Below are 9,842 nucleotides of genomic sequence, written 5' to 3'. Positions count from 1 at the left end.
TTTTTACTTGAGTTTTACTTGAGTTATTTAACATGCACTGTGTCATGGGAGCTGACAGCTGTCAGAGCGTGTTTGACACTCGAGAAGTCAGATCTTCCTCTCAGTGTAGGGGAGAAGATGCTGTTGGTGTGAGCCAGAGAAGATCAGTAACCTGGGACTGCAGTTGCCTAGACAAGGATGCTGAAAGCTTCTCCTTTGAACTTAAAGCTTCCACAGCCAGGCACCAGGCTGGGAGCTCAGCAGGAGCTTGGTATTGTGTATGAAAAAAACAAAACATCAAAACCAACCAAAAAAAAAAAAAAAAAAAAAAAAAAAAAAAAAAAAAAAAAAAAAAAAGAAAAAGGAAAAAAGCGCAAGGTTAATGTCTCACTAAATACTTAGAAGTAATCTTTTGGTACATGGAGAACACCATAAAGCCAAAGCATAATGTACCTGCATAATGTTCCTATGGCAACAGTTATGTGACTTACATAAAGTAACATGGCAAAGTAGCCAACATTCCTGTCCTGTATCTGGCTTTTTTTTTCCTCTTTTGTCCTCTGGCTCCAAGATCTGGTGTCTTGTCCTTTGTCTGATGAGTAACTCCAGCACAACTGTCTAAAAGGAGTTTGTGTTGTTGCTGTGCCTCCCTTCAGAGCCCCACAGGCAACAGCTGCCCCACGTGGCTCTGGAGCAGGGAGGGCACTCGGTGACACTGCCCCAGAGCTGTGGAGCAGCAGCACCTGTTTCTAATTGCTAATTGAGGAAACTAATTAATCTACTCCAGGAGCAGAGATCCGCTTCCGTCCTCTCACATCTGACAAACTCCTGGCAGGGAACTGACAAAATAAATTCCTCAATTTAGGGTGGCTCTCAAGGGAAACCAGCTTTTACTGGAGTCACACTCATGTGGTAATACACTTTACTGAAACACTTTGTAGTTGAAGGTTTTTTCTCTGAAAAAATTAAACCTGATAATTTTAAATTCCTGTGCCTAAGGATAGGGGAAAGAGGCCTTTTACTTACAAGAGCAGTTGTAAAATTAAACCTTAACCTCTTACTAGTCAGCAGTTGCCTCCCATGTATTCCTGGTAAATGAGGAGACAGTACAGTTTCACACTTTATTTTTGAGAAAATTGACAGATTTAAGCAACAGGTCTTAATGATAAATGAAAACATTAATATTGCAGTGCCTTTACATAAGAACATCACCGTTATAACAATGATTGATACAGAATATTTGTCATGCAAATCACTTGTATACATGAAGTAATACTCATATCAATACATACCTGTACAGTATTTACATTTTATATTTAAACTCTAGCTAGAAACATTTTCCAAGAAAATATAGAAATGAAACTGGTAAGCCACAAGTCTTAATTTGTAGTATCTGGTCTACAACAGACCTAGCTTTTCCAGCAAGCATATCTACATAGATATGTAATAAATCTTAAAAATATGCAGGTTTTTTTTTATATATGAAGCATTATAAATGCTGCTCACTTTATAAAGGTTCAGTTTTGTACCAGTTTAAAATGGTTCAAAATGCTAAGTGATGCAGAGCTTATTTTGTCAGAATATTGAAAAATTTAAGTCAGTCCAGCTGAGCTTAAGTTTTGTGTACAGTTCCCTCCCAGCTGCACTGGCACCATGGCTCTCACTGCCCTGCAGTTGCAGAGGGCAGAGTCAAAAGCAAAGAGCTCAAGAATTCCTCAAGTTTCAGTGCCACAGGAAGGGAGAATCTGTTGTCTCCAGAGGACTTTTCCTCAGCATGGCCAAACTGTAACAGATCCTGCTTTAGGCCACCAAGCAGCCACTTTCAGTAGCCACCCCTGGACTTGAAGCCCAATAGAAAAGGGAAAGGTTGAGAGATTTTTCTTCACTCTCGTGGATAGTACCTGATATGGCCAAAATTCTCACAAGCCACTTTGTTTTACTGGCCTCGTGGCCAGTGGAAATTTTGGGCCAGTTTCACTCCCTGTTAATACTGTTACAAAGAACATTTGAAATCAAATATTAACACAGACAAAAATGCTATTCCATTCGCTTTGGTAAATTAAATAGATACACTGAGCACCACAAGTAGCTGTTTAAGATGTTGCATTTCAATGTTAAGAAATAATATATTTCCTGCTATAATATCCTCAGTTACATGTTACTCTAAATAATTATTTCTGCCGGATATAAGAACTTCAAACTAAATACAGCAAATGAACTGTCAAGGCCCTTCCTTCATGCTTATAGGCAGACATCCTCACCTGGTTAAATAAATAGATTTCCTCAAAGGTGGTATTTTAGATAATAAAAATTGATACAAAAGTGCTTCATGGCTTATTAATGCTTTTGTAATCTCACATTTCTCCAGAAATACTGTATTTGCTGCCTTTCACCTTTATGCTCACTAGTACCACTGATTTGGCTTGTCACTATTTGCATTACAAATCTACTTGTCCAAAGCTAAGACTTGATGTAGGCAGTGCTTAAAAACAAAATGTCACTGCAGAACAGAAGACTCAAAACAAGTGCTGGCAGCAGCTCCATCATTGTGCTGCTTTGCAAACACATGACACGCAACTTAATTAATTTCTATAAAGAGTTTAAATGTGTTCCATTAATAAAAGATATCCCCACACTGACACACACTCAAGGATTCTACCTCCTCTGGCTGAATTTTACTCCTTTGGAAGCACTAAGATTTAAACATTCACCCAAGCAATTCCACACACCCTGGGGAAAATCTAAAACATAGGAAAGTTTTCTTTGTTCTTTTCCTCGCAGCCTCTTTTGCAAACATGCAATAAAGCAAAACACTCGCAAGGCCAACACTCCATGCAAAACAAGGCAAATCAGTAAGACAGAACAGTGAAACAGACTCTCCCTTACAGTTCAAAGGAGATTTCAAACAGATCAACTTGGTAAGTCTGTGGGTTTGCCAGTGCAGCACATCTCCCTACAACAGACCCAAAGGTGCTCCTGTAACAAAGCTGCTTGAACATTTTGGGTCTCCAACACATTCACTGGCACAGTAGGCACAGCTCAGGTTCAACAAGTTTGGGAAAAACTGAGTAGCAACAGAAGCAGTAGAGTCAAAACCTCCCACTTTTTCCCCCATTGTGGAATTAGGGGCTTTATGTTAAGAACAGTATGTGTGCTATCAACAGAAAAGCACTGGAGTAAAATCTGCTGCAGCAGTTGATGTGTTCCTGAAAGACCCAGCAGTAGGACCACAGAAAGATTTTCGAAGGTTTCAAAAAAAGAGACACATGCCTGTGGGGAAGCCTAGCTGCATCATGTAATCAATACTTTATTTTTCAGTAAAAATGTCTATTTTTTCAATTTCAACTGCTGTAGCACAAATCTGAAAATTGCCTTTAAGAACGCAATAAAAATACTGAACTTGTATGAACTTGCACAAACTCTGTATGTCCAAAGTTTGTTATCAAGCAAAGGAATAAATCCTGCTTGCTTAACTCTCTAGAGCTGCATCTTACAGGGACAGTTCACCTTCCTGGCTTTTCCCTTTAAAAACATTGAATGCATGTGAAATTATTTGTGGGTGTTTTCACATGCAAGGCCTGAAATCACACAAGCCCTGTCATCTCTCTCCTTTAGTAGTAGCTTAGTGTTAATCAAACTACAGCATCTCCAACATAAGAAGGACGTTACTATATAAAAAGCAGATTAAACCAGTCATTAAACCTTAGTGTTTGTTGTGAGTGTATGAGCAGACAGGAACGAGCTTTAGTCAACTGGCAAACAACAGACCACATCTGGTACTTCATGTCATGGCCACAGTCTCAAACCTCTGCTGCTGGGCCCTGCCTGTATTTCAGTGCACACTGACAAACCCTCTGGCACCACGAGGTACCTGCTGAGCTGCCAGTCACTGTGTTTCTGAAGGAAAGCTATTTCCATAAAGGTAGGAGAGGAATCCTGAATGAAAGCTGCACTCAGCTGTTACTGTGAAACACACAGGACTGAAAACTGCCATTGGGATTGTGAGGTTTCTGCTTACAGAAAAATGCAGTGCCAGATCATGCTGTGCTGCACTGTTGGTGCTGCACTTAAGTGAGAACTCAAAGTCTTATAATAACTCCTTCTTTTATGGGAACTGTGCTCAGGTAACAGGTAGAGGACATTTTAGTGTTAGCCCTGAACTCCTTCCTTCCCAACCCAAGTAAACTGGAGTTGTCACTAATGTAAGTGAAAACAAGGCTTCCGTGTGTTCAGTTGAATTAAGTTCCAATATAATAATTCTCTGGGATTTGAAGCTTACTTCAAATTATATACCAGTAACTATTTACCCTGAAAAGTTCTGCCAAGTTTTTATGCCATAGTAAAATGTGTATATATATATATATATATATATGTATATATGTATAAAAAATTTACAGTTGTCTTCATTTCGTTTGTCCAATTTCTTCTATCACTCCACAGTATGCTCAGTTATAGGTTGATGCAGGTCTACAAGCTGCTGTTCACGTTCTATTTCTTATTTGCAATTCTTCTTTTCCTTGTTGCCAGCATATCATAAAAGGGATCCCTGCTGATACTTGCTCTGGAAGAGAAAAAAGGAATCATCAGTTTGGTTAACAAATACCCATTAACTATTTCAATAGTTTTGAAAACTAAAACTTTTGTTCTCGCTTCCTTGTGGATGACTTCACACTCTTAAGATGGATGGCTGACTTCTAAGCACCACAACTATTTCTTTAACACAAGGTTCTATTCCACTGTGATTCGTTCAGAGCTCACACCTTCACATCTTGGCTATTATTTATTTAAGTGTGGGTCTGCTTAGAAACCTTCCAACATAAAGTCAAGCTGTGGAAGTTTAAAGCTGCATGTGAACATGCTAAAGATACTTGTTACTAAAGTTAATTACTGGATGAAATAAGAAACCAATAGAATTAGGTTTAAAGACAATTCAATCAAGATTTTACATTTGCATAGAACAGTAAGTCCATATTCTCCTCATTTGAGTTAGCAGCAGTATTTCCTTAGAACCACACAGTAACAGATTTCTATCTTGAGCCATCAAACCCACAGAGCTCACTGTTAGTCCTCGAGGACATTGCCACATCAGAGTTCTCCCAACAAGTTACAACAAATTCTCTTTGTATCGTACTCTGTAAAGAGCTTACACTTCACTTCTGAAAGACATTTAAGACTTTAAACTCACTTGATAGATTTAATCCACTCTTCCTTTTCTTCTGGAGTGGGAGCAGATATTCTATACACTACATGGTTGCCTTCCACCACTCTACCGTCAGCTTCAGTTTTACACGCTTTGATTACTTGACCTTTATGACTGGGGTTGTAGAGCTCAAAGCAGTTCTGGAGGGTAGAAATGAAGTAATAAATTTAAAAGAACAAAATAAAACTGACAAATACATTCATTTAACAGTACAATTAAGTTCCATATGGTTTACTCATCTTTATTTAAAAAATAAATATCAAACTGTCTTACTGGTTTCCTAGGGTCTTCGACTTCTCTTATGCTAAGATTTTCTAATGGAATAATTCCTCTAGGTTCTTTGTCCTAAAAAATTAGAAAAATATCACATTATTAGCTACTTATAAGTCTTGATTACAAAGAAAATTCACCATGATATATACTCACTGTTGTGTATTCAAAGTAATACAGGCAATTATCAGTCAGAATAAACCATCTCCGTTTCCATGTTTTTACTCTTCCCCCTACAAACAAAAGGTATTCCAGAATTAAACATGTGCTGCTGCTGTCAGGGCTTCAACAATGGGCAAGGAAATAATTAAGTTTTGCTTATTTTTCAAAGTATGGTTTAATTGCTTAATGGTAAATGGATCAGGCACAGATGAGTGAGGTTAAAGAACAGTTACTGCAACTTGTCCTGAGGCAGCATCAACTATGGAGGTGCCATCAGCCACCAGAGCCATGGGCAACGGTGAGTGGCCAGACCTGCTCCCTCTGTCCAGGCCCTTACATGTGTTCATTGCACCAAAAATACAGCTCTGCACAGTGCTGGACACAGCCCTTGCTGCCAGGGTGTGATGAGGCCAGCCCTGGGCTGGTCTGACACCCGCATCCGCTCACACCTGCACTGGCTGCAGAACCAGCAACTGCGTCCCTGCAACAGAAGCAACCCCCTCAACAGCTTGCCCTGGGCAAGGAAAGAGTCCCAAAATTAAGGGCCTTTTATCACCTTCCTGTCACTCCACTCACGAGCAAAGATGTGATTAAGAAACTGCCTTTACTTTCGGATTTAACATCAAGTGCGTTAGATGCTCATAAACATTAACGGAACAAATATGATGTGTCATCAACGAGGAGCAAATCCTGTGCCAAAATATACCATATTTACTAATTTGTCATCTTTCAGTATTTTAAAAACATCTTCTCTTCATGGGTTAGTATATCATTGAGTACACCTGATAGAAGAAATTGCTACTGCTCCAAAAAATGCCAATTTTTCCTTCATTAACAATTTAGACAACAGCAACCAGAGTTCCTCTTCCTTACACCTGCTAATGTCACCCTGTAGGGCACAGTTCCCTTTTAGAAACAGCAGTATTGTTTTGGCCCTCTCAGTTGTTTTTCTGCCAATGGCTGCTTCAGAACACACTTGGCTTCCCAAATTACATTATTTTAAAATTCATTTCCAAGAAAGACAATTGTAGATAGAGCATGCATATGTTACTAAAGGTCCACCATAGTTATCTGACTTCAGGATTATGTCACCACCTGTGCATCATCCATTCAGCAGTGATTTAATTTCATTAAGCCAACATTTCAAGGAGTTGATCTTGCTATTGAACAACTGTGCATAGAAGAGCACCATTAATACACACAAGATACCCAGTTTAATCCAAGTCAAATAATCAAATTTAAGATATAAGCATAATTTTTTTGTTCTGCTTAAGATAGCTGAGTTTTTGTTTAATACAGAAATCCAACTCAAATTAAAAAACAATTCTAGGGATATCATGACATTTCTTGATACCAATCTACTGCATATTTTCATTGTAGACCAAGTATGTTGCATGTTGCACCTTGCTTTGGCTGGGTTTCACAACCTCCACAATAACCCAGTGCTAACACACCGCAACATTCAATGTACTCAACAAACTTTGTTTCCACCAGATGCACTCATATCTTAAGAAAAATTTAATCTGCAAGCAGGTGTGGTGAAATAAGTGAAGGCAAAAAAGTGCAAGATGCAGAAGCCGTGACAAAATGAATGGTTGAGTGAACTGGAGACAGTGAGGGAAGAACTGGTGGCATTTTAGTACAACCACTGTGACAGATCCTTAAATAAACATTGCAGAGATGTTCAAACTGGCACGTAAGTCACTAGAAAAATTCCCCATCACCTTGACCGAGAGCTGGCTCAAGTATCAGGAAGTGTTTGGGCTTGGAATGATGAATTCAAGCTTGACTCACTGCCAGCCCAATGGAAAAGCAGCCGCCAAGTCACGGAGACTGCCAGGCACTCCCTGCCGTCACCACAACGTGACTTGTGTTCACATAACCCAGCACCAACTGCCATGGCTTTAAGTCACGTTCTGCTCTCCAAGGTTAGCACATTAACATCACTAAACATTTTTATGACCCTAAAACATCACTTTGTTTTTCAGGCTAACAGGTAACAGGCTATCAGAGGTCATGGCTTGCACAGTTTCTAGGAGGAAAATAATTCAGGAGGAGAATGAATCCAACAGGAAAGAGGTTACTATCACAGAGCAGATTGAAGTGAACGAAGGCATTTCTCATTAACTGTGATATCATGTCAAAACACAATTAAAAAATCAGTAATAACCATATATTTAAAAGAAGACCTGTTTATAATTTAACAAAGAAACAACAGACCTAAAACACACACTCCCAGAACAGTATGAAACGCCAAGCAGTAAACAGCAGTTGAGTTTGCTGAATGTTTTCTTGACAACATCCACTCTCTCTGGAAAAGCCAGATTTCTCAAACCTGAAACCTTTTGTAATCACGCTGCAGTTTTGAGGAAGCTTTTGTCATGAAACATCTCCCAGTTCCAGGGAAGCCACAAAGATGATTAAGTATTTCCATCAACATCCCTCTTACTGCTCCCTTCTCCCTAAAACAGCCAGTAAGCTCACTGGGTTACAGCACTCATGGGAGCCATAGAAGTAGACCTGAAGTCCCTGCTCTACCAAGCTATGAGTTAGTCTTCCAAAGAAAAAAAAAATGAAAGTGAAAAAGAAAAAAAAAAAAAAAAGAAAGCAGTTAGGCAGGATCTTTTGGCAGGATAAGGAACTATTCACATACAAGTCACCGTCTCCCCATCCCATTACTGAGTTTCAGCTGTCAACAGCACAGAAACTCTAATATAAAGCTCAAAATCTAATCTGTACTAATCAAATTTGCAGGGGTCACCACATCACACGTGTTTAATATGCCTTTACAATGGGCTGCAGCTCAAGCAGGTGGCTGATAAAAGCACTGTGGCCTGTAAACTGCACATGAGATTAATAGGCAAAAACACGTGATAACAAAACATTCTTGTCCTTGGCTGAGATTGCTGTAGGCTCACAAAGCAACAACAGAGGGTTTAGTACCATACTTCATCTCTTATTCCAGCTCCCAGCCCTTTAAAGATTAAGACTGGAAGGAATTAAGTTAGCAGAAGAGGATCAAGAAAACCAGAGTATGAATCCATAAACATTTACAGAAATGGAGAGATAAGTGACATACTTCTGAAAGATCATGCTGATTACAAAAATGCACAGACATCTCAAATAATGAAATGTAGAAGCACAGTATCTTCCACTGTAGGTGGAAATGTAAGTAAACTACAATAAAAGGCTACAAGGCAAAATGTACAGAAACAGGAACAGAAACCCTCTTCACCTTTGTAACTCAACATAGGATTTTTTTTTTTTTAACTCTGGGCAAAGTACAAACTAGGCAACAAAGTAAAAGAAACCATCTATAATAAAGGGAAAAACAACTGGAAATTACTTAGGAAACATTAATCTCCAAAGTAAAAAAGGCCTTAAGGCTAAAGACAGCAAAGTACCTAAAGTTAAAAAGTTCCACTCAAATCTTCAGCTCATTTATATAAAAGTTTTAGAGCTGAAGGAGAGAGATGCACACACGAAAATTTTTTTTTTTTCCCCTCTTGAGTTCATTTAGATAGCACCAGACAGAACAGACTCAGCAACTACACAGCTGGTTGGATCAAAGTCTGGCTTTCTTTCAAGAATCACGGTCCCTTGACCACAACACTGACTGCCTCAACCTGGAAGAGCCTCAGTCCCCACAAGGCCAAGCAGGTAGCGGAAGGCACCAGTTTCCTGATCAACCAGCCCTGTTCTCTCACCCCAGATTAGGGAAGAGAAACAACATCCTCCCAAGGACAGATGTGCTGGAACAAGCACCGCTGGCGGGACAGGCCGGATGTGAAGCTTTTGGACCATCTCCAAGCACTCCGTAACCGCCTGACTGGCAGAAAAAATTAACACGCTCATGTGTCTGGCTGAAATAATTTCCTCTCCAGTTTGGGGGAATAATGTCAAAGTTTCCCTCTAACTAGAAGAAAATATTACACAAACCAAGCAATTGGCCAAGAGAAGCTGTTTAAGACAAGGAAACACCTTCCTGGCAAAACAGTTCTAACTTGGGCATTAGCAGAGAGCACAGGAAACAATTTCAAAATACCTTAGAGTGGATGGCATAAAATTTCATGGTATCAACACCACTCATTATGCAGAAAAATCTGAAGGCTCACAGTGTATCAAGCTGCTCCAAGGAGGACTCACTAGCACTCAGCAGCTTTCAGTTTTTAACTTGCTGCATTCATTTTCATTACACCATGCTTCAAACGATGCAGAACTGAATGATAAT

General features: G+C 39.4%; 1 protein-coding gene across 4 annotated transcripts in view; it reads right to left on the bottom strand.

The window, feature by feature from the left end:
• Positions 1 to 1,086: 1,086 nt before the first annotated feature.
• The window catches only part of CYTH3 (cytohesin 3), a 48,808-nt gene continuing 40,052 nt past the window's right edge, over positions 1,087 to 9,842 (bottom strand). For all 4 annotated transcript variants that reach the window (XM_053991791.1, XM_053991792.1, XM_053991788.1 and 1 more), the window contains 4 exons: positions 5,606 to 5,682; positions 5,453 to 5,524; positions 5,165 to 5,319; positions 1,087 to 4,540 (listed from right to left, as the gene is read on the bottom strand). In XM_053991791.1, coding sequence (XP_053847766.1) covers positions 4,468 to 4,540; positions 5,165 to 5,319; positions 5,453 to 5,524; positions 5,606 to 5,682 — 377 coding nt within the window. In that variant the 3' untranslated portion in view covers positions 1,087 to 4,467. The remainder of the gene's footprint in view (positions 4,541 to 5,164; positions 5,320 to 5,452; positions 5,525 to 5,605; positions 5,683 to 9,842) is intronic.

Source organism: Vidua macroura, chromosome 16 (assembly GCF_024509145.1).
Source record: "Vidua macroura isolate BioBank_ID:100142 chromosome 16, ASM2450914v1, whole genome shotgun sequence".
Lineage (NCBI taxonomy): Eukaryota > Metazoa > Chordata > Aves > Passeriformes > Viduidae > Vidua > Vidua macroura.
The sequence above is the reverse complement of the archived record's forward strand: the minus strand, read 5'-3'. Positions and strand labels throughout refer to the sequence as shown.